This window comes from Lampetra planeri, chromosome 4 (genome assembly GCF_965212315.1).
Source record: "Lampetra planeri chromosome 4, kcLamPlan1.2.h2, whole genome shotgun sequence".
Lineage (NCBI taxonomy): Eukaryota > Metazoa > Chordata > Hyperoartia > Petromyzontiformes > Petromyzontidae > Lampetra > Lampetra planeri.
In genome coordinates this window covers 975,775-998,714 of record NC_136110.1, presented here as the reverse complement: position 1 = coordinate 998,714, position 22,940 = coordinate 975,775, and the positions used below count along the sequence as shown (strand labels likewise).

At 53.3% G+C, this 22,940-nt stretch overlaps 2 protein-coding genes across 4 annotated transcripts; both read right to left on the bottom strand.

Annotated features, from left to right (window-relative positions):
• Positions 1-1,855: 1,855 nt before the first annotated feature.
• Positions 1,856-5,035, bottom strand: LOC144717541 (nanos homolog 2-like). Of its 2 annotated transcripts, XM_078592937.1 has the most exons (3): positions 3,911-5,035; positions 3,480-3,673; positions 1,856-3,075 (listed from the first exon to the last, which is right to left on the bottom strand). In XM_078592937.1, exons 1-3 carry the CDS (start codon positions 4,206-4,208, stop codon positions 2,560-2,562), a joined length of 1,008 nt encoding a protein of 335 aa, XP_078449063.1. In that variant the 5' UTR covers positions 4,209-5,035; the 3' UTR covers positions 1,856-2,559. The 2 variants fall into 2 exon arrangements, with proteins under 2 accessions (XP_078449063.1, XP_078449064.1); XM_078592938.1 differs by having other exon boundaries at positions 3,480-4,001.
• Positions 5,036-5,153: 118 nt separating this feature from the next.
• HECTD2 (HECT domain E3 ubiquitin protein ligase 2) lies at positions 5,154-22,039 on the bottom strand. Of its 2 annotated transcripts, XR_013585121.1 has the most exons (22): positions 20,671-22,039; positions 20,007-20,103; positions 19,425-19,506; positions 18,776-18,878; positions 18,438-18,518; positions 18,119-18,183; positions 17,518-17,563; positions 16,885-16,994; positions 16,055-16,203; positions 15,584-15,707; positions 14,256-14,352; positions 13,842-13,949; positions 13,129-13,261; positions 12,279-12,367; positions 11,519-11,677; positions 11,112-11,186; positions 10,909-10,996; positions 10,181-10,287; positions 9,671-9,786; positions 9,259-9,402; positions 8,735-8,913; positions 5,154-6,652 (listed from the first exon to the last, which is right to left on the bottom strand). XR_013585121.1 is itself a non-coding variant. In XM_078592936.1 (21 exons), the coding sequence occupies exons 1-21, from the start codon at positions 21,049-21,051 to the stop codon at positions 8,793-8,795; spliced, it is 2,475 nt and encodes an 824-aa protein (XP_078449062.1). In that variant the 5' UTR covers positions 21,052-22,039; the 3' UTR covers positions 7,879-8,792. The 2 variants fall into 2 exon arrangements, 1 of the variants encoding a protein (XP_078449062.1); XM_078592936.1 differs by lacking the exon at positions 5,154-6,652 and having other exon boundaries at positions 7,879-8,913.
• Between the last annotated feature and the right edge of the window lie 901 nt (positions 22,040-22,940).

Sequence of the window (22,940 nt, the reverse complement as noted above, 5' to 3'; positions counted from 1 at the left end):
GTTTCATGTCTTGGATGTTTCATATCGCACCCGTTTCAGATGTTTCATATCGTAGCCGTTGTTTCAGATGTTTAATATCGCACCCGTTTCAGATGTTTAATATCGTAGCCGTTGTTTCAGATGTTTAATATCGCACCCGTTTCAGATGTTTAATATCGTAGCCGTTGTAGATGTTTAATATCGTAGCTGTTTCAGATGTTTAATATCGTAGCCGTTGTAGATGTATAATATCGTAACCGTATCAGATGTTTAATATCGTAGCCGTTTTAGATGTTTAATATCGCAGCCGTTTTAGATGTTTAATATCGCAGCCGTTGTTGTAGATGTTTAATATCGTAACTGTTGTTGTAGATGTCTAATATCGTAGCCGTTGTTGTAGATGTTTAATATCGTAACCGTATCAGATGTTTAATATCGTAGCCGTTGTAATGTTTAATATCGTAATCGTATCAGATGTTTAATATCGTAGCCGTTGTAGATGTTTCATATCGTAGCTGTTGTCTTAGATGTTTCATATCGTAGCTGATGTAGATGTTTCATATCGTAACTGTTGTAATGTTTAATATCGTAGCCGTTGTAGATGTTTCATATCGTAGCTGTTGTAGATGTTTCATATCGTAGCTGATGTAGATGTTTAATATCGTAACTGTTGTAGATGTTTAATATCGTAACTGTTATAGATGTTTAATATCGTAACCGTATCAGATGTTTTATATCGTAGCTGTTGTCGATGTTTCATATCGTAGCTGTTGTAGATGTTTAATATCGTAACTGTTGTAGATGTTTAATATCGTAACTGTTGTAGATGTTTAATATCGTAACCGTATCAGATGTTTTATATCGTAGCTGTTGTCGATGTTTCATATCGTAGCTGTTGTAGATGTTTAATATCGTAACCGTTTCAGATGTTTAATATCGTAGCTGTTGTAGATGTTTAATATCGTAACTGTTTCAGATGTTTAATATCGTAGCTGTTGTAGATGTTTCATATCGTAGTCGTTTTAGATGTTTCAGATCGTAGCCGTTATATATGTTTAATATCGTAGCCGTTGTTTGACGTTTAATGACTCGTATCTAATTGTAACTGCTTAGAGAGATGACCGTTTCAGCTGCCCTAACATCATCTAAATCCCCCCCTCCCCTCCTAAACCGAATAGCTGCGTTTAAAAAAAACACGTCTTGATATTCCGGTAAATCACCGAGTAGTGCCTGGTATTTAGAGAGATTCTTGAATGCGTTCAGGAACCAAGGCACTGGAGATGGAGTCAGATGGCGTGCAGCAGGCAATGTGCTCGGTGGTGGGTCGTTCACAACCCTCAGGGAAGAGACGACGGCTCGGACGAGGCCTTCATCCAGCAGTGGATTGACCATGGCTGATGACGCTTTATGCAAAAGTGCAGTCATCGATGTCGTGTTTATATCTATCACCGTGCCCATCACTTTATTAATCAAACCGAGCGGACACGCTGAACGCGTCATCTCCCGGGTCGGTATTTTCACGAACAGGCGGCATTGGTCATTGTGTGGTGAAGTATGGTCAAGAACATGCTGCACCCTGGGGTAGAGTCGGGGTCTAGGGGGGTGGAAACGATGAAGGTTTAAGTTCAAAGTTTAGGGTTTAGGCAAAAGTGAGCCAGGCTTCATGGGGTCAAGAGTTCAATACAGGGGTGAGAACATCTTTTCTGAGATTCGTATCGGATTTGAAGCTTTCGTGACTGCAGGAATCCATACTCTGGTTATTTCGGTAAAGTCACGTATTTAGAAATTAAACAAATCACGACGTTTTGATCGCAACACAAGCGGTCGTCATCAGGCCAAATGACGCTGCTAAAATCTTAACAACGCAAACTCCCCGTGAGTTAACATGAACATTTTATTACCTTGTCCCAAATCACAATAACGATTCATGCAACGTGTTCTGCTGTGGTGTGTGCTGTCTGCGGTGCCGTCTGCTTTATCCCCACGTGGTATTCGCGAGTCATTTGGCAAAAAGGGAGAAAAACCATGCACACGCATGTGCTTTGTCATCGCATACGAGTGACCGACACTGCGTTTGTCTTCCCAAGCACTGTGCAGCAGCACTCAACACCGCAATGACGAGTGGCTGTCGCAACACAAACGCCTTTAGGAAAAATGCAATTGCAGTACAACGTTTTTTTTACGTTTTCATTTTATATTGTAATTGATTTATTTTAATTTCGATCGGTTGAAATTTGTTATTGCAGTACAAAGTATTTTTTTTTCAGTTTTTATTTAAATTGTAATTACATTTCTTAATTTTAATTGGTTGATTTTTTTTTATTGCAGTACAACGTGTTTTGGCTCCCGATTTGGGTCCCCACGTTGAGAGCAGATTAGGTCCCTACGAGCAACATTCGACTTCATAATAATATAAACAAACAAATCGTTAACATTGGATCATGTTTAAACACGAGTAAAAGTGCCACCACCCTCCCCCACCACCAACCCACCTGACAAACGTAACATGCATGGGACGCGTTCCAACCGTGAAATGTGTCGGGCCCGCGTTGAGTAACCCATAGGACATCACCCCGACCATCACAGGCCCGCTTTTCCCTGGCGAGGCCCGGGGTGCCCCCCAAGGCCCGAGGCGTGACAAGAAGGCCCTCTGCGTGACCCCGGGGGCAGCCGCCGCCTGGGGCCGCACGCGTTGCGCGCCGTGTGCAGCGGGAGGACCTTGCCCTGGGACAGGGGGCAGTACTTGAGGGTGTGGGCCACGTCGCCGCTCTGGCCGCACTGGGGACACGTGTAGGCGCGCAGCACGGGGCACGACACGCGGCCCGCGGTGTCGCGGAGGTCGTGCGAGCCGTACACCCGCTCGGTCGCGCCGTTCGTCAGGCAGAAGGAGCAGAGGGGAGGGGACCCCCCCACGGCTCGCTTGTCGGCCTCTCCCGGCCCCTGACGTCGCAGCTGCGCGGCGGCGGCCGACTCCGAGAAGTGGTCGCGGGGTCCCGCGGGGGTCCGTGGAGTTGTTGGGAGTGCGGCTCCCGCCCCCAGGGCTCCGATGCCCGTGTGTGCATCCTCCTCGTGCCTCTCCTCCTCCACTTGGCCCACCTGCGTGGCGATGGAACGACGCTTCGATGAATGGTCGATCAATATCGACTAAATTAAGCTAACTGATCGAGTGTTTTCCCATGACCGAAATCCTCCCGACTCCCGTTTAGACCTCCGACTCTGCTGCTGTGTTCACCACCGAGCTAGGCAACCACGTGCAGCGCCATTGTTGTTCACGCGCACATCAAATCGCACCGACCAGCAAAGGCGAAGTATGGTCAAATTATCACGGCCCCACCAAACGGACCGATGCACGTACACTATCCTGTTACATGTAAAACGTTCTATGTAAAGTATTCGCTTATCAAAATAAATTCACCTGCAATATTGAACAAAAAAACAATCGGTGGGGAGGGAGGGAAATTTTTGTTTGACAAGATGGCAGCAAATGCCCTGCGTGTTACCTGGACGGAGGAGAGGAGACCACCCAGGCCCAGGTAGTCTCTCCACGAGTCGAAGAGTCGCTCCGTTAAGCAGCTCCGCTCCGACGTGGCCAGAGGCGGGGGGCCCACGTGGGAGCCCCCCACTCCAACATCAAGAGGCGGAACGTCCGGACCCCCACGGAGTGACTGGAATGTGTCCGCACGCGGTCCCTGTCCTGCCATTGTGTATGTATGCCGCAGAGTATCAGGAGTGGACTGTAAGAGTTCTACACAGTATACTTTGCAGCACTTGAGAGTGATCTGTACTTAAAGGAACGATGTACTGAATTTTAGAGTACATTAGACTGTAGAGTGCTATATTGTGTATTTGAACATCATCTGGCACTGGAAATCACTACAGTAGTAGCCTGTCCACTCAGTGGTACTCTATCCTCTGGAGTCCTCTAACACACCGCAGTGCGCTCCCACGCTGATCTCTCCTTGGTTGACCCTCCCACGTGGCGAGCCTCCGGCACGGAACTCTCCTCCACGCGGCAAACCTCCCGGGGGGGGGGGGGGGGTCCTGAACGTCACCGAACGCCAGACAACAAACGGAAGCGTCGCTTCCGTTGTCTGATTTGCAGTGAAGTCATCCCAGCGGAAGTGTGGCCGCTGGGTCGCGTGGCAACAACAAAACGGCTGTCGCACCGGATTAGCGAACACCTGTTGTAGACAAGGCGGCAATTTGCCGGATTGTCCTCGTAGCGACATGTGTAGTACTTTCAAGGGCCACGCGCTAAATTATTTCAAGCTATCAATTCCATCTTCTTGGTTCTTTCGGTAAAGTCACGTAGAAGGGAAGTAATACAATAATTCTCACGACGTTTCGGCCACAACGCAAGCAGCCGTCTGAATGGCACGCTCCAGGCTTGGAGCGACTATTTATGCTGGGATGGAGGGGCGAAGAGCGTCTTGACAAAATAATTTGCATATCAAGAGGAATTTAGCATATTTATGGCAAATGCAGATATGCGATATATCTGCAGCATAAATAGTCGCTCCAAGCCTGGATCGTGCCATTCAGACTCTGTCTACTTGACATACCTGTTATCCACCTGAAGACGGCTGCTTGCGTTGTGGCCGAAACGTCGTGAGAATTATGTTTTATTTTTATTATTTTATTACTTCCCTTCTACGTGACTTTACCGAAAGAACCAAGAAGATGAATCCCTGCAGTCACGAAAGCTTTAAATCGAAATCTATCAATTCCAGTTCAGTGATTCTGCACTTTAGTACTATATACTACCTTCAACTTTTATGAACGACTGGATGTTTAAGGTTAGCGAGTTGTATTGTCTGGCTGTATAGCTAATGAAAATATACAATTACTTTACTGTGCAAGTAAAAAATGTTTTAATGTGTTTTTAGGGCTCCTTTATAACATATGCTACAGGCCCCGCACTCGCGTAATCCGCCACTGTAAGAAGGGAATGCGAATTTGCCTGAACGTGTTGCAAGCCGAGTATTGCTTTCTGCAGCAGGGCGCTGTAGTTTTGTTAACGATTGTTCTGCGTTGCGTTCTGTATAGTTTCACGTCCAACGAGGAGGAACCCCGTTATGTATCGGAGAGGGAAGGGGATCCTGGCCTCTACGACGCTGGTAGTCTCCCACCAGCATTGGTTTACGCCCGACTCGACTGAGACGAGAAACGTGGAATTCGGTAGGGTAGAGAATTTACGCGTAATAAAAACAAAATGTTGGATCAGATCGCGTAAAAATGTCGTTAAACCCACCAACCACCCGACACAGCTAATTAGTAAGGATTGTCCCGTAAACAAAACGCATAAATGAGTTACTGGTAATCGCTGGCCCACGTGTTCAGATACTGGACACATTTTCCATTGTGGTGTCGCTGGGCCACGCTGAGGTTAGGCGAGGACACGGGGATTATTTTGACATCGAAGCCGTAGAGGAGGAGGCAGGGGGTTGGCGGAGACACGAGAGGGGTGGTGGGGGTTTAGAGCAACTTCTAGAAGGTTCCAGCGTTCGGGAAGGGATGTGGGGGAGCGGCAGTGCAGTGATTAACGCGCAGAGCTACGGACCCGACAACTCCAGCTCATGGCCAACAGCAGTGACGATTATCTGAACCGGTCCTGGTCCTCCCCGAGGTCGACTCGGCCTCAAATGAGAACCTGGTGCGGTGCGGAACCATCGCCACTAGGGAGACAAAGGCGGCCAGGCGTGACACTGGGAACCCACCCCGTCGTAGGCCCTGTCGGCCTTATTAGGTGTTCGCTAACATCACTTACTTAAAGCCTGTAAAGGCCACATGGGATATTTGTCTTTGGTGTTGAATAAAATCCCGACCGAGATGTCCTCACCTTGAACATCGTACACACAGCCATTTTTAGATGAAATAATCGACGCATTCGCTTGCAATGATCGATATAATTGGGTTCCATGCCCGGTGTTGTACACAGTCGTGGTGTGTGGTCTAATTAGCATTAAATGAGCACCCGGTGCCGTGTGTAAACATCAGCCAGCACTGGGGAGACAAAGGCGGCCGGGCGTGGTGCTTGCCACACCACCCATGTGTGCACCGTTTCCGACGTTTAATAGGCGCTCACAAGCAGCACTTTACCCCCCCACGTGTGCACGGCTGTAGCAGTGAGGTATGTGCACGTGTACAGCTCCTGCTTGCCGGGCTTCGGTGCGGGGCCGCGTGTGCGTGAGTTGTGACTCCGTGCGAGACTGCCTGTGTGTGTGACCGTGTGTGACTGCCACTGTGTGTGTGTGGCCGTGCGTCTTCCCCCGTGTTCGTGACTCCTCGTGTGTCGTGACTGTTGGTGACTCGGCGCTGCCCGTGTGTGACTGTGCACGACTGTGTGCGTCTGGTTGTGTCACTCGACATGCTGCTGCTGCTACAAAGTACTTCAACCCTCCCGCCCAGACGCCCATCCATAGAGTCCGCACACCGCAAGGCCAGCCTGGGGACAGACGGCCCCCTGGTGGGCGATATGGGCTTGAGGGGGGGAGGGAGGGGGGGGGTGCTCGGGCTGCCCTGCCACGGTCACTTGAGGGTCAAGCGCAGCAGCTTCTTGACCATGGAGCCGATGCCGTGGAAGATGAAGTGCGGCTCCGTCTCGCACGTGAAGTCACCAGACGGTTCTAGTCGTCCACATTGAAGTCGTGCGCGTCGAGTCTCACACACACACCTAGCGCAAGACGCACCGGATGCAAAACACAAAGACAAAGATCACCCTGATAGCCTTAACAGACTGTTGGGATAAGTGCTGTTAGCGAGCACATAAATCTCCCCAGTGGCGATATTTACACACTGTACCAGATACTCTTTTGAAGCTGAGTCGATGGGGGGAGGGGGGTGCCCAAGACCGGTTGAGATAATCGTCACTGGTGTTGACCGTGAGCGTGCTAACCGCTGCGCCACCGCTCCCACACTCACACAGACACCTGGCTCACACAGACACCTGGCTCACACAGACACCCCCGCGGGGTGCCTCGGTCTGGCTCCCAACTTCACGAACCCCACGACGCCGAGCGGCAGACATGAGGCGGGGGTCATGGTGTGGGGTTCGTGCCACGGAGCTCGACCCAGATTCCACGAAGCCCGCACTGGCGGAGTCAGCGGTGGACGTGGGATGGGGTCACTTTGAATTCTCACCGGGGACGAGCACGCGGCTCACGCGTGTGGCCAGCGGTTACCGATAAGCTCCCGAAATGTTGGGGAGTCCCCACGGGGGTCTGCATCTTTGCACGTTCACGGCTTAATTTGCAGGCTCAGCGAGTTTAATGCAACGGATATTTTTTGTAATCTAGCGTGGTTTTTTTCTTGTCATTGCATCAAAGTCGTCAAGGCGAGAACCACCAGTGACTGCCACTCTTCCGTCGGCAATAGGCAGACTTCTCAAAAAGAATTTCGCAGCGTGCCCTGGAAATGACCCGAAAACTCGTGAAATAACCTTTTGACAATTACAGCTGGACATCTAAACCATCCCTATTTGTAACACTCTTTCAGTCTGGCGGAAGCGTCCTCACGATCCGTACAACGTTGCCGTGGCCCGGCGACCCGTACGCGAGGCGCCACAGCTCCCCGGCAGCAGAAGGGCTCCCGTCGCCGTGCCCCGTCGCTAATCTGCATGAGGCCTCGTCTGGCGTGACGAGTTCACACGCGGCGTCCCCACTCGTCGCCACCTAAGCTGCCTCTTCCACTCGAGATCATCCGATCAGTCGCATCCGATAGCAGCATCCAAAGCCTGCATCAGCCAAAGGCGGCAAGCATCTCGAGGTTGTGTTACCTGTGCCTCGCAGCAGCAGCAGCTAGGGTAATCATCAAGGCAGCAGGTGTGGGTGAACCTTCCCCTTACTCGTGGCCAAGTAGGACTTGTAATGTAAAAAAAAAGGGTCTACGTGGACACCGACATGACAACCACAAGTTTATTAGAGGTGGCAACAAAGTTCACTTGGCATGCCTCCTGTACTCACGCTTTGCCAGATTAAAAGTGAAAAACACAATGTAACATTCCCAGTGTGTGAAGAAGAGACGAGCGTGTTTCATCACTGACCTCTGTATCTTCAAAGCGGCAACTATTTATCTTTTATATATATAATTATACGTTAATATATTTGCAAACTGTGTTTCGGAAAATACATTATTTACAGGGCTTTGTCACTCTACGCCTTAGTGTAGCATTTGTGGTTTGATAGCCACACGAATAACCCACGTACTGTCCTTACTGCTGGCTAAAAGGCCTCCCCATGCCACGTCATTCATGGGGATCGTTTGACCATACTTCACCACGCTGGTCAGTGCGGGTTGGCGAAGTGGGGGCCAAGCACCGGTTCGGACATCGCTCGCAACGGACGTTGGTCATGGCCGGGAATTGAACTTTGGTCGCTGGGTAACTAGAGCGGTGCACGAACCACCGCAGCACCGCTCTACCCGAGTAAAACACGGAGGGTAGTGAGGGAGTTTATACAAAACAGCTACGGGACCACTGGGACGGGCAGCGGGGTTTTACTGCAACACAACCAGACACTACTGAACTTCAACACACCATCGCGATGGTGGTCCGCAGCGGCATGAACTGTCGAGTGCTCAGGCCGTGCAACTGTACTGGGGGCCCACGGGCCTTTGCCCACAATGCTGCCCAGTGCGGGCCGGTGGAGGCAGACGGCGTAGACGAGGGAGCGTAAGAAACACGATTCGGCAAAACCGGCGAATGTTTCTGCGCTGCCCATCGCTGCCCATCGCCGCACACAACGTGGCGCCGTAATACCGTCCAGGCGTGGAGGCCGCCCATCCAGGCACTGGCTTCCGAGACGCCTCTTTGTCGGTCACTCGAGGCCGAAGCCCTCCGAGTTGGAGATGGCGATGCACAGCTTGGTCCGCAGGGAGCGGCGAGAGCGGTAGGGGGGCAGGCACAGCTGATTAAAGCACGTGTGCGCCACGGGCAGCCTGCGCTCACACAAAACAAACGCACAGATCCCCCGTGTAGCCCTTCGTTAGGCAACAGCGGCACGTGCTTTCTAGGGAGCATCTATGGAGGGCAGCACGGTGCGTGGAGGAGGTGGTGTGGCCAGCACTATGCCCGTCCGTCTTTTTCTCCACCAAACACTGACGTTTACATAAGGCACCGGGGACTAATTTAGGGCCGAGTCAACCTATAGGAGGCCCTGATCCAGTTTTAGATAATCACTAGCCACTGATGTTAGCAGTGGCCCAGAATCAAATTTAGGTTGACGGGTTCATAGCACAGTCAGTGGACACGTGGATGCACTGTGGGGGGGGGGGGGTACCTACCAGTCGGTGGGCACGTGGATGCGCGAAATCTTGAAGTGCAGCTCCTGCACACCACCTACTGGCACCCGGTCGCTTCCCGTCGCAAAGTGCAGGAGGCGTTTCTGCAGGTCGAGGGCGAATTCGTGCACCACCTCCCAGAAATACCTAGATGGCAGGCACAGCCGTACAGCATCACCACCTTCAGGATCCTCCACGGACTCACCTCTGCCCACCTCTCCCCTCTCACATCGCTCTACTCCACTCACGCTCTCCTACCTTGCCCCTCTCAAGTCAGTGTGTGGGGGCGAGTGCAGGCTGCGACAGTCTGTGGGTGAGTCAATGCGATGGCGAGTGATGGTGAGTCGGTGTGTGAGTGAGTGTTCATAATGTGCGGCGAGTCGGTGAGTGTGACGAGTCGGTGAGTGTGACGCACCGCACGGTGGGGTCGCTGGCGGTGTAGCCCTCATATTCGGTGGCCGACTGCAGGGCCCGGAGGTCCAGGGTCGCGGAGCCGCACACGAGCGTCTCCACCTCCTCCGCACGCAACATCTGCAAGCCGACGCACGGGTGTGCACAGCCCCGTGTGTACGTAAAGTGTATGCGGCCCATGTATGTGGATATCCGCGACAGGGCCTCTCTAAAGGAGTACACGGGGCTTCTACAAAGGTCCACAGAAGTCTCCTTCCTCCGATTACTGACCACACAGAGAGGTATGTGCACGCTATGGCGGTTCATACAACACGGAGGTGTGCATGCATGGATGAAGAGTAAGCGTGCGGGTGTGTGAGGGTGAATAATGAACAAGTGAGTTTTAAAGTACGTGGAAACAGGTGGCTGTGCCTGTATACACAGGCGTACGTGCGTGCACACTCGGCATGTACGTATGTGTACACACAGCTTGTGTGTGTGTGTGTGGGTGCGCGCACGCTCGCTGTGTACGCACTGCGAGTGCCGGAGAGGTGCACACGCTGTGGAAGCCGTGGTAGAAGGCAGCGAACCGCTGGCACACCGACGTGTTGAGAAGGTAATCCACGTACATGGCCACAAACTCTGGGAGTTCACACACATTCACAGCACTATTGGGGACACGCGAGGACTGATGGTCCAGAGGCAAATGAAGCATCGTCATGAGTCTCGGGTATTCTGGTAAAGTGTCCAGAAACAATGCTAAGCTGCATTGCCACCGAGGAATCACACAACTAATACAACTAATTTCCAGCCAACCCGGATTTTATATCGGTGCACGTAACTCTAACCACGAAGCAAATGCTAACAACCCAAGCTAAAGGGCCACCACTGATGAAAAGTTTCTTCCCTTGTCTTGAACTGGTATTCAACGAAATATGAATGTGAGATTCACCGGCACTCAGCATAATCCGCTAATTTATTCATGTAATACCTAATGCAGTCTTAAGAAAATGTCTATGATTGTGCGTACAAGCCCAAGCAGCAACTTTTGAAATCCATTGCCTAGAAAGTCAACTCCACGATTGTCAGCTGACATTGCGTGCCTACAACGACTGCACATAACCACTACTACTTAGCACACGAACAGCTCAACTGCGTATCACGTGGCCCATGACAGACACATATCAACATGTCTATTCCACCACATCAACCCTTCCTAACCTTCAAAGTTACACCACCCAGCCCTGGAACGACTCCACTCACCGTCTCGGTTCAGATTGGTGACAGGGATGGAGGCACCTCCTGGACACAGCTCGTGACTTCTCACAGAACCAAACTCATCGCTTGAAACCTGGCAGTAAGGGTGAGTGCAAGGCAGGTAAGCGGGGTGAGTTGGTGTGGGTGGTGAATTGGTGAATGAGGGTGATTACAGGGTGAGGTGCGGGGAGGAAGGGGAGAAAGATCACCTGGAAGGTAGCACACATGTCTGTTTCCACGTCGCCTTCGTACAGAAGCAGCTCCTGCAGCCCGCGTGCCAGCTCCTGGGAGGCGATGGTACAGGGCAACAGACTTCATCATGGAGGGCGGTGATAGCCAATATAACACCATCACACTCCACACCAACAGGACCATCACCACAATGACACGAGGTACAGCGTCACAAGCCACACCGACATCAGAGTGGATTGAGGCCCAGCACACCATCACATATCACTCCAACATCACACCAAATGCATTCATGTGTTTTAACTTAAGCAACGTGCCAATGCGAGAGACGGGGCACCCATGGTGGAATGTTGCCGCACAGCCCCGCAGCGCGAGCGGTTTAACGACGCGCTAGGGACGTGCCGTTTGCGCGTGGGGCGCGCGGTACCGGCATGACGCAGCCCAGGTCGCCGAGCGTGAGCGCGCAGAGCCCCACGGGCACGCCGGGCTCGCTGGGCGCCAGCGGCGGGCTCAGTAGCTTGCGGTAGCAGCACAGCGGGAAGTGAAGGTCCAGGGGTATGCTGTTGTACACAGCGAGCCCCATCAGCTGAGGTAGGAACTTTCGGTTAACGAGGAATAATCTGGCCTTCCACGATAGCTGCGGCTAACAAATTCCTAGGAGGCTCCACCAGGACACGTGGTGAGCTGGCAGCCCCGACGTAAGCCCCGCCGACTTCTACATAGCCACGCCCACTCGATCGCTAGTCCCGCCCACAGTACGTGACCTTGCTGTTTCTGCCACTGGCCGTGCTTGCTGTTCACAGGCCCCACCTTTTCTGCAGATAACTCCGCCCACTGCTTAGGTAGCCCCACCCCTTTGCAGTGCCATTGTTGGAGCATGAGGCCAGAAAATTATAAATCGGTGACAAAATCCCGAACTTTTCAAACGCTTCTGGACAATGGGACAGCCTATTACAAAACCAGCAATGCCCATGCCAAGCCAGGACATTTTTAAGCTTGACCTTTAGCCCCCCAATGCCAAAGGTTTACTCACCCGTGTGTAGAATGAAACACGGTGAACACGGCTACCTAACTCTACGTGCATGCAAGAATGCGCCACAGTTTTGTGAGCTCTCGTATATATATATCATTATATGTTTACAAAATGTAAAAGTGTTTATGTGATCCCTCCCTTTCCGCAAAGATACGGTCCCAATGAGAGAGAACTCCGAGTAGTTGTCGCAGTTGAAGCTGCGGAACCAGTAGCAGCGTGCCTCCCTGTGGTACACGAACATTCCTGCATGCAACCGTCAGGGACACAAAGACAAAGATCCCCCGATGATAGCATTCAGAATCAGAATATTTATTGACACGCGAGGAATCCGATGAGCTATAAAGCTTTAAAAAATATACAAATTTAACTAAATTATTTTTATCTTACCAGTTAAAGCCCACTGAGCTATTAACATCTTTTTCAGAAGTGACCTGGCCACAAATTATAGCTCAACAAAGTGGATCATGATAATTGGTTTGTTACCCTTCTATCTGGCAACAAAACTGACACCTTTTTTTTACGAGGAGTCATGTTTGCATTGATCACAATACCTGCGGTCGTAATACAAACAAAAAACACAACTCTGATAATGTATGCACTGTCCTTGAAGTTGATTGGTCCACACCCGAGACAGCTTTCCTTAGAGCCTAGTCTCACATGGGTTGGACCAGATGACGCCAAAAGGTGCACAACTCAAAGACAATGCACCATCAGAGTATGAGAGCTCGGGTTAAGCATTTACACCATTGGTACCTCATTTGCCAATAAAAAATATGATATTTGGTTTTTTATAATATTTTTTACTGGCAAATGAGGTACCAATGGTGTAAAGTGGATCATCGTTTGAAAATCTATAGCAGCAAATTGATCGAGCCGTTGGGGCCAGTGCCGTTAACGAACACCGACGAGGCGAACACGGCGAACGAGGAGGGGGCGGTGCGGCTGGCAGCACACGCAGCCGCATTCGAGTTGTCAACTTCAGCTGGAGGTCGGCAATCACCCACCGTAGTCAGGGCGCAGGACCTGTCGGATGAGCAGCAGGAACCACTCCTTGGTGAGGCCGCCCATGTCCAGCCCCACCTCGCCCACAAACTCCACGCGCAGCTTCTTCTTCAGCTCGGCACGCTTGCGCGCCAGCTGCAGCAAGGGCGGGCCAGGAGTGTGTTTAGTTTGATCTCCTTCTCCCCCGCACCTCCTAATTAGCATGGTTGGCTACGTACGGTGCGAAAGAAGTTCAACATACATACGTATACACCCACTAGCTTTGTGACGAATCACCGACCACCCCGACGAAGTACACCCTCTCTCACGTCACAGTGCACGTGCCAGAGTGCCGCAGTCGTGTTGTGCTGGTGCATGCTGGAGGGGATGGTGTGGTAGTGGTGGTGTACTGCTGGCGGTGTGGTGGTAGTGGTGGTGTATTCGTGGGCGTGTGCTAATGTAATTGCTGGCAGTGTTCTGGTGGTGTGCTGGTGTTGTTATACGGTCATATTATGGTGTACGGATGGTATCATGCTGGTGTATTGGTGTCCGTGTGCTGTCGTGTTTGTAGCGGTGTGCGGGTGGTGATGGTATGATTGTGGTGGTGTGCTGCTGGTGGTTAATTGGTGGTTGCGTTGCTGGTGTTGGTATGTCACTAGTGGCAGTGTGCTGCCGTGGTAGTTGGTGTGCTGCCGTGGTAGTTGGTGTGCTGCCGTGGTAGTTGGTGTGCCGGAACCTCGCTGAGTGAATCGACCACGAGGTGTGCACGTCGCACTCTCAGGGTGAGGAACAGCGAGTCGACGTCGGGCCGCTCCCGGCGAGACACGCGCTCCACCACGCTGCGCTGGTTGCACGACCCCGGCAAATCACCAGCAGCACCAGCGACACACAAGCACAGCGCCGTGATACATTTACAGTTCCGCTACATTTTTAAACGAAGTACTCTAACACGCAGGACAAACGTGATGGACACATTCAAAATGATGACAAGGCCAAAATGGTCGCAACCTTTGCCACTACCACAGAGCATAACAGACTTCTACCGTCATGCAGTGTTGTACACTGCAGTGGAAATGCTCAACATGAAATGCAACTAAGTGATTTTAGGTAAATTAACACGTGAGAGACATGGAAGTGTGTGCCACCACACCCTGGCCATGGTGACCATCTGCTGCTCCGAGTCCTGCTGGATGATGGCCTTCTTGGCGTGGATGGACAGCATCCATGGAAACTGGCAAAATGAGAACCTGCCGGAGCACAGCACCACATTACCCTCACTAAACTGCCCTTAACTTGCACATCATTTCACCAGTCCTCACTAGACTCACTCTACACCACCTGAGCACTCTCATCGATTAGCACCGCACCACTTTCATCATTGCACGACTCTTGCCACCTACACTACCGGTCTCCACCACACCACTCACCATCCTTGCACCACTGTCACAGCACCACAGCACCACTCGCACGACCGTAACGAACACCTTACATGCCGACACCGATCTCATTATCCTCACCCACCACACCACTATCACACCTCACGACTCCACTCTCATTACCCTCACCCACGACACCACTCAACAATTAACGCATCGCATCACATATCTTTGCTTCTTACATCATTATCAACTACCGTGTGTGTGTGTAGTGTGGCGATGCCTGTTCGGCCGGATCGAGGGGGCTAAACGGGTGTGGCACGGGCTAGAGAAGAGATGGAGTGATGTGGTACAGGAGGACGTGGATCTGAGTGGACTTGCCGATGACTGGTACCAGCGGCTTCAAGATCGGCCTCTGTGGAGGAGGCTCGTGAAGGACGCTACTGGGCAGTTGGAGGCAGTCGCCCTCCAACAACAACGGAGGGCGGAGGAGCGACGCTCACAACAACGAGCGGAGCGCCGGGTAGCTAAAGCACAGCAAGTTGGCACAGTAGGGGGCACAGGTGGTGCATCAGCCAGTCATCTCAGTTATCTCAGTCAGTCGACCTGTGGCACCTGGGTCTGCCCCGTGACCTCCTGCCAGCGGGCGTTCGACATTTCACGTGGCCTCAAGGTGCACATGGCCTGGCACAAGCGTCGTGGTGATGTCACCGCTACTTAGTGGCGAATGGCGGTTGTTGTTGTTGATGCCTGTGGGGAGCGGTAGTGCAGCGGTTAGCGCTCCGCTCCGCTATGAACCCGGGAACCCAAGTTCGATTCCCGCTCACGGCCAACACCAGTGACGATTATCTGAACCGGTCCTGGGCCTCCCCTAGGTCAACTCAGCCTCAAATGAGAACCTAGTGCAGTGTGTAAACATTGCCACTAGGGACACAAAGGTGGCTGGGCATGGTGCTGTCCACCCACCCCCTAGTGCTCCGAGCTGGCCTTCATAGGTGCTCGCTAACAGCACTTGCCCCAACAGTCTGTTCAGGCCATATGAGGGATCTTTGTCTTTGATGCCTGTGTGGTGGGCCATGCGGGGGGGGGGGGGTAGTGGCACCTTTTGGCACGTGAGTTGCACTGCCAAGCAAGGTACTCCTGGGTCAGGTCCACGTGGTCGAGAGAAGAATTGTAGAACTCGGAGTAGGGCAGCCGAGGGGATGCACCCAGCACATTGGCTGCATCTGACACACACACAATACAAAAACAAAGATCCCCTATATAGCCTTAACAGACTGTTGGGGTAAGTGCCATTAACGAAGACCTATGAAGGTCGGCACGGTAGTGTGGTTGTGCATTGTGGCTGGGTGAAGAGTTGGTCGGTGCAGTGTGGGTCGGGGTAGTGTGGGTCGGGGCAGTTTGGGTCAGGGCAGTGTGGGTCGGGGCAGTGTGGGTCGGGGCAGTGTGGGACAATACAGTGTGGGTATATTTCGGATGGTGCGAGCATGTCCAGTGCTGTGCACTGCGACGGACTGCACGCTGGTGTGTGTGTGGCAGGCTCTAGCTGAGCACGGCGCGTGGAGGAACTGACAGAGCAGGGCCGTGACGCGCACGGCAGCCGGGATCCACCAGCTGCTCTTGGCCGGCGGCGGGAGCTGAGCACCTTCGTCCTGGCTCATGCGCAGCGTCACCAGCGCGTGCAGCTGCCCGAGCAACGCCCGGAACCGCGAGATGTGCAACCTGCCATCGCACGCAACACCGGCACTCGAGGTTGAGACGTCACCGTGGCCAAAGCCGTTGGACCTCACCACACCTCCCTATCAAGGCTTTCTACCCTCTTTTCCAGATCCCGTAGCTGCTGCAACAGCGGTAGGGCTGTTAATGTCACGTTTTTTAGCGTTATCAAAACATTACATGCAGAAATATGAGAATATTCGTTTTTGATTCATCAGCCTTCACCAACCACATACTGACCAGCTTGATGAACTTTAGTCAAACGAGTCCCACAACTGACATGTTGGAGTGAGACCTTAATCCAGCAGCGGAATGACAAAAGGGCTGTATGGGTTTTTTCTACGTGATGGGCAGTCACGTGACCGATCAAATTGGCAACGTTGCACGGATTGAATGTTCTCATGTGCCAATTGGGTCAATTATCACGGAGATTGAACTGGATTCGATTATAGATTTTCGATCGATTTTAAATTTAAAAGATTAATTCTTGCAACTGTGGATAGACTCACAGCTACCAGGGGAATAAGACATTTACACCACTGGCTCCAGGCTGCAAACTGATGAAAAAAAGCTTCACATTGTTAATTTGAGCAAGAAATTAGTTAGCAAGAAAACTATTATTTTCGAGTGGCTGCGCGCGTGTCATGTGGGTTGTGTGGCCTCTGGTTTTGAGATGGGAAAACTCACCGGTGCAGCCACTGCACGAGTGTGCGCTGCTCAGGGAGCAGCAGTGCCGACACCTGGCGCAGCACGTGCGCAAAAATGACACACGTGCTACTCTGTCCAAACTGTGGGTTCTGGGCGCCGTGGGGGGCAAGGCAGAAGCAGAGATAGAGGAGGTGCCGTTAAACATTCAACATGTACCGCATAGGTTTTCGTAGGTGTGGCGGTGCTGTATAGAGGTTGTGCTTTATAGCGGTTGTGCTGTATAGTGGTTGCGCTGAGTAGCTCCCCAATGTGGTACATGCAGCAAAACGTTGGACAACATGCCGAGCGACCCGAAAGCACATCGGAGAGCTGCAATGGCACACGTGCTACCCGTGTCGAAACTGGATTCTGGGCGTTTGGCGGGTGCGGCAGTGAAAGGGAGAGGCAGGTCCCGCATACATCGGTGGATTGGAAAAAGGTGGCCGTATATGGACATGTACAGTTTATTCAAATGAAATTTTGTTTGGAAACTGTACAGAATGGATAGAAATGTATAAACCTTTCCAAAAAACATATCCTACTAGTGAACAGGATGTAAATGTATGGCACTCATAATTTGACCAGATCGACTGAGCCAAGTACCCACAACACAGACAGGGAGGTTGGTCGCACCTGCAACAGGATGAAGTACGCTCGTAAATCATCTTTAGTCCTCGGTCTGAAACGGTGGGTAAAAAACAGGTGACAGTGCCATTTCCGTCGTCTTTAAAGCATTGGGATTATAAACGTTGCAGTATATATCATGATTGCCCAAAGCTAACAGGATTGCGTGCAAATGCAGTAACACACAATCCTCCGCAGCAAATCGTGAATCACTGCAGCACACACTGCGCTTGTAAATTCACGATCGTTCAGCGTGCACCTTTTGAAGGGGCCTGCACATCCCCATACCTGTCAACCCCTTATCAATGCCTACCTTATTAGAGACTAATTCAGACCTTATTGGTCACCTTGTGCCCTTATAAATCTCAACGTTCATCCTACAAAGTCCCATCACAAGGGAGAAACACAAATAGACGAAACAAATGTTGCCTGTATTGAAACAGCTGTACGCCGAATAGACCTGAAAACGAAGTTTCCCTGTACATGAATACGGGTAAACTGTATGGGTTGACAGGGGTGCATTCCACAAATTAGCAGCGTAAAAGGTCTCCACTCGCGCACACGCGCAACGTCACGTGCTCAACCCACTCCTATCACACCCCCAACTCACCCCCTCCACTCGCGCAGCAGGCTGTTGATGATTCCCTTCAGCGCGGCCTTCTGCACCTCTGCGGGCTGCGGTGCAGAACAACGCGCGCGGTCAGCTTCACAGCGCAACGTGCACAGCGCGTTATACAGCGTGCGCCCACGCCACGCGCCAACGCTCACAGCCAGTGTCCACAAGGCCAATGATGCAGTCAAACACTACTCTCATATTGTTCATATCCTGCTGCTGATAAACTTATTAATATGTAAAGGGGCGGTCGTGGGTCGCAGTGTTAGTACAAACTTATGAATGGGTAAAGGTGCGGCACAGTGTCGGTGCTGACCGTGCACAGGATGACATCGTAGACCGCATCGAGTAAAGCAATGTGGACTCCTGCTCCATCCAGTCCCATGTGTAGCTCCTTCTACACACACACACACAAATACAAATATCTCCCATATAGCCTTTAACAAACTGTTTGGGCAAGTGCTCTTAGCAAGCACCTATGAGGGCCGGAACGGCATACGAGAGGGTGGGTGGCCAGAACCCCACCTGACCGATTTTTACACATCGCACCAGCTATTCACTTGAGGCCGAGTTGACGAATACACACATACGATGACCCACGTGGCCACCCCCTGTACAGACACTGCCCGTGTGACGGAGGCATTGTGGTCGTACCTTAAAAGCCGAGTTCACCTCCTGGAAGGAGTCGAAGGTGCGGGCGTAGAACTCCCGCACGAGACTCCAGTCGCCGCTTCCCTGGGCACTCTCCACATCCTCGCTATTGCTCGCACGGACAGCAACACGCATCAGCATCAAAATACATCCCTTAGCTGTGGCAGGGGGCATCAGTGATGCTTTAGAAATCAACTCTCTTCACCTCTTGCAGTCTTTTCAATCTGCAGAACGTCTGCCACCCTAACCCTCCTTGTCCAAAACATCGTGTTTCCCCAAGTGTGCCCTTAAAGTTGTGCGTGTAGATTGTGTTCAACTGCCGTGTACGAACATGCAAGCTGTAACGATCTATACTGCTGCTCCGTGGAAACACGCTGAAGCCGAGGGAAACGTTATAAAAAAAAAATCCTAAGGCTGGGATGCGATCCCACATCACGTGAGGTAAAACTAAACAGCCTCGGGTTCTATCCCCTCAGCTACACCCCATGATACCAACTCTCTTGCCCCCCACAAACACGTATGTATGCTGAACGTTATTTTGCACCGTACATAGCCAACCGTGCTAATTGGAGGTAACAGACTTAGTGATGCGCCTGTTTGTAAAGCTGCGGGGCGCCACGCTGTGAATTGCGAGGCGCGGGTGCTCACTCACACGAACTGGCGTGCGGTCCTGTACCGCGGGACGTGAGGAGACGCCCTGCTCTTCTGTGCTCGGATGTCAGGCAGCTCCTGCCCTGTGCGTACACGCACAGCACACGGACCATCACAAGCAGAACTTCACTGCTGGGAGGTGGACGGTGAGCAACAGGAGCAAGCGGCGGCATAGCTATCGAATGTGCAGACGTTCGACTGCATCAGGTCCTACGGGCCCGAGCCACCAAGCTACGAAGAGGGAGGGGGTGGGTGGCCAGCACCCACCGGGGTACGTGCCAACCACGCTACTGCCTCTGGCCATGCAAGGCTGTGACCATGAAGCTTCAGCCAAGAGCAGAAAGACGCGTGGACTCCTTCACAAATGTGCACCTCCACAGGTGAGAGACAAGAGCGGCAATGGGACCCTGTCTGTGGGGGTAAATGGGGTCTGTGAGCGAGCGGTGCGCTTGTTCAAGGCCACTTAAGTGTTTTTGAATGCCCGGGGGAAAATGTCAGACAAGACCGACTCGGCTGAGAAGAATGGAGCAAACTGCCCCACCTACCCCTCACCCTACAGCCCTAGACCCTGTCCACCACCCACCTGGAGCCGCCTGGAAGAGGCAGGGGGGAGCCGGGAGCGATAGACGTCCCAGGCTCCTTGTGCGATCCTCGTCTGTCTCGCCGTTGCTCAGCTCCGGCTGAACAAACGAAATGGGAAAACCTCCCGATTCAAGCCGCCCTCGAATTCGTCGAAAAACGAGGCTCACCACGAGACACCCTTGGGGATTCGTTGGTGAATGGGCCCTGGTCTGCCATGGATGTCCTGGGACGTGATGGTGAATGAGCCCCCCGATGATTGCTCTGGGAATTGTTGGTGATGCCCTGGTTGAGGAAAGCTGTCCCTGGGAATCGTGGTTTCTTGTTGGTGGTGCTGGGCCCTGGTTGCGTCAACTCGGGCTGCGTTGCTCTCCTCTCTCCCGCGTTTGCCTTCTGCTCCGACGTATCTTTTTGTTAAAGCGTCTTGAGATGCGATTGCATTTAGACGCCACGTAAACTGACATCATTCTATGTATCGACACGACCCACACGGTCCTCTCATCAGAAACAATCCCTGATGACAGAATGGCAGCGGAGTCCACGGGATACCGGTGCCAGTTGTGAGCACACACAGCACGGAACCTGGTCCTAAGGGGAGCACACGCGGTACCAGGGCGAGTACACAAGTGAGATAAGAGATACCAGCGTGAGTGAATACAGTTCGGTACCAGGTAGGGAGAGGTGAGCATTCCCCGTGTGCCCGGCCCCAGTGGGGGCAGCCTCCCGGACTCCTCCCGCTGTCGCCTCCGGCGCCGCCGCTCCCCCCCTCTGCTGCTTCCAGGGCCCGAGCCTCGCGGGGTCCGTGGCTCCTCCTCGCCGCCGCGACCCCCGAGGGGCGAGGGGAGACGCGGGGCCCGCGGGGGCGAGGAGAGAGAAGGGTCAGGCCTCGGGCGCCGGTTCCCCTTGGGGTCCCGGTGCGAGCCTTCCCCCTGCCCCTCCCTGGTCCCCGTGTCCCCTCCACCGGGTCGTGCTCCTCCTCGCACCTCCACGGGCCCCGTGTCCCGTCCTCTTCGTCCCCCCACGGGGCCCACGTCTCCTCGTGCCTCCATGGGCCCCGCATGTCCCGGGGACCGCGTCGTGGCGAGGGAGGGGAGTGAGGGGTGGCCCCCTGCGGTGTCTCGGGTCTGCTCTAAGATGTGCGCACGCACGTTGGACTTCGTTCGCACCGTACGTAGCCAACCGTGCTAATCGGAGGTGCTTAAGCCGCTGTACGTGTGCGACGATTTAAGTGCCGCGTGATTGTGCGATCAATGCAAAATCAGTGATTTCGCGTGATTCTATCGATTGCACAAACTCTTCATTAAATGTCACGATTATCCAGTGGCCGTGACGCGAGTGAAGATGAAAGTCGCGCACTGCACCCTACGTTCGTGATGGGTAACATACGGTGCGCGCATATCGACTGATAATCGATCTGCGGTGAACTTCGTGCGCCGATATCAGCGGTTCCGCGGCGCTGTGGGTGTTGAAATGTCGCCGTGACGATGATGCTGCGCCATGTGCACACGTGCGCGGGTCGGCGTTGACGATCGCGTGCCAACAACGCTCACGACGTCGTGGTGGTGGTGGTGGTAGTGGTGTTGTTGTTGTTGTCGGCACCACAAACACACCGTGAAGCGACGAACGCGAGTGGCGACGGTGCGCGCTGCGACACTCCACGTTCAACTTGCGGCTCGCGCAATCAGTCGACAGGGCGATGACAACCACCACCACCACAACAACAACCACCACCACCACCACAACCACCACCACAACCCCTGGAGGTCGACGCTGCACGCGCGACTAAAGCGACGCGACAGCGGCGATCAATGAATTCCACCTTCGTCGAATTAAACTCCCTCCCTGCCTGCCTCAGTCTCTCTCTCGTCTCCGTGACCCCAACAGTACAGGGACCCCCTCGACAAGACGGGGACCCCCCCCCCCCCCAACAGTACAGGGACCCCCTCGACAAGACGGGGACCCCCTAACAGTACAGGGACCCCCTCGACAAGACGGGGACCCCCCCAACAGTACAGGGACCCCCTCGACAAGACGGGGACCCCCCCAACAGTACAGGGACCCCCTCGACAAGACGGGGACCCCCCCAACAGTACAGGGACCCCCCGACAGAACGGGGTCCCCCCCCCCCGGTGTCGCCAAGCGCCGCCGCCCGGCAAGTTCCTCAACGCGCGCGTGTCTCGAGGGTCAAGGGCGCCGTGCCGACATTACTCGTAGCGATGTTCCTGTGAGCGCGCCGCTGCTGCCGCCGCTGCCGCCGCCGCCGTCTTCACGCCTCCCGCACTGGACGAGCGCCTCGGAGCCGAGCGCGGGCGCCATGACGGCGTCGCCCGGGGCAACGGCGGCCTCGAGTCACGCGCGGGGGGGGGGGGCGGCGTGACGTCACGCGCGGCCGCTCACGTGACCCCCGTCACCTTGACCCCCCCCCCCCAACGGCGTTCGTTGCGTGCGGGGAGTAAATCCGATGAGCTGTAAAGCTCTTTGTGTCCAGTAAGGGGGGGGGGGGGGCTCAGAATGTTACAACAACCACCACCACAATACAAAAACAACGACATGAGTGCACGGTGTACGAAAGGTAAACAAATCGCCGTGGCGCTGAATATGACCCCTGTAATCAAAGACTGAAAGCTGCTGGATGATGGCACGAATCGCACTGACCACGACGCGCAACGCCCCAGCACCCGCCTCGATCACTCTGCAGTCAAGAGTGTGACGTCACGCTCCCGATGCGTATTGAGGCACTGGTGCTCATGACCTCCTGTCGTGGAAATTCCACATTACTGTGGTGGGGAACGGAAGGGGAGAGAGACCTAAACAAAAGAAAGGACAGCCACTGTTATTGACTTCATATCCTCGTCACGGCCCGAAAGCCCAGTGGCGTAAATTCCACATTCCTATGGCGGGAGCGAATCTCTCCATAGTACAACCATTGTTGACTTAC

Excerpts from the sequence above, each read along its gene's own strand:
- LOC144717541 (XM_078592937.1), bottom strand. The coding sequence starts at position 4,208 with ATGTCGCTACGAGGACAATCCGGCAAATTGCCGCCTTGTCTACAACAG. Across the intron at positions 3,674-3,910 it reads CAGCGTGGGAGCGCACTGCG|GACAGGGACCGCGTGCGGAC; the intron begins GTGTGTTAGAGG and ends ACACAATGGCAG. Across the intron at positions 3,076-3,479 it reads GTCTCCTCTCCTCCGTCCAG|GTGGGCCAAGTGGAGGAGGA; the intron begins GTAACACGCAGG and ends ATCGCCACGCAG.
- HECTD2 (XM_078592936.1), bottom strand. The coding sequence starts at position 21,051 with ATGGAGGCACGAGGAGACGTGGGCCCCGTGGGGGGACGAAGAGGACGG. Across the intron at positions 18,519-18,775 it reads AGGTGAACTCGGCTTTTAAG|AAGGAGCTACACATGGGACT; the intron begins GTACGACCACAA and ends GTGTGTGTGTAG. Across the intron at positions 11,187-11,518 it reads ACCTGGGCTGCGTCATGCCG|GAGCTGGCACGCGGGCTGCA; the intron begins GTACCGCGCGCC and ends ATCGCCTCCCAG.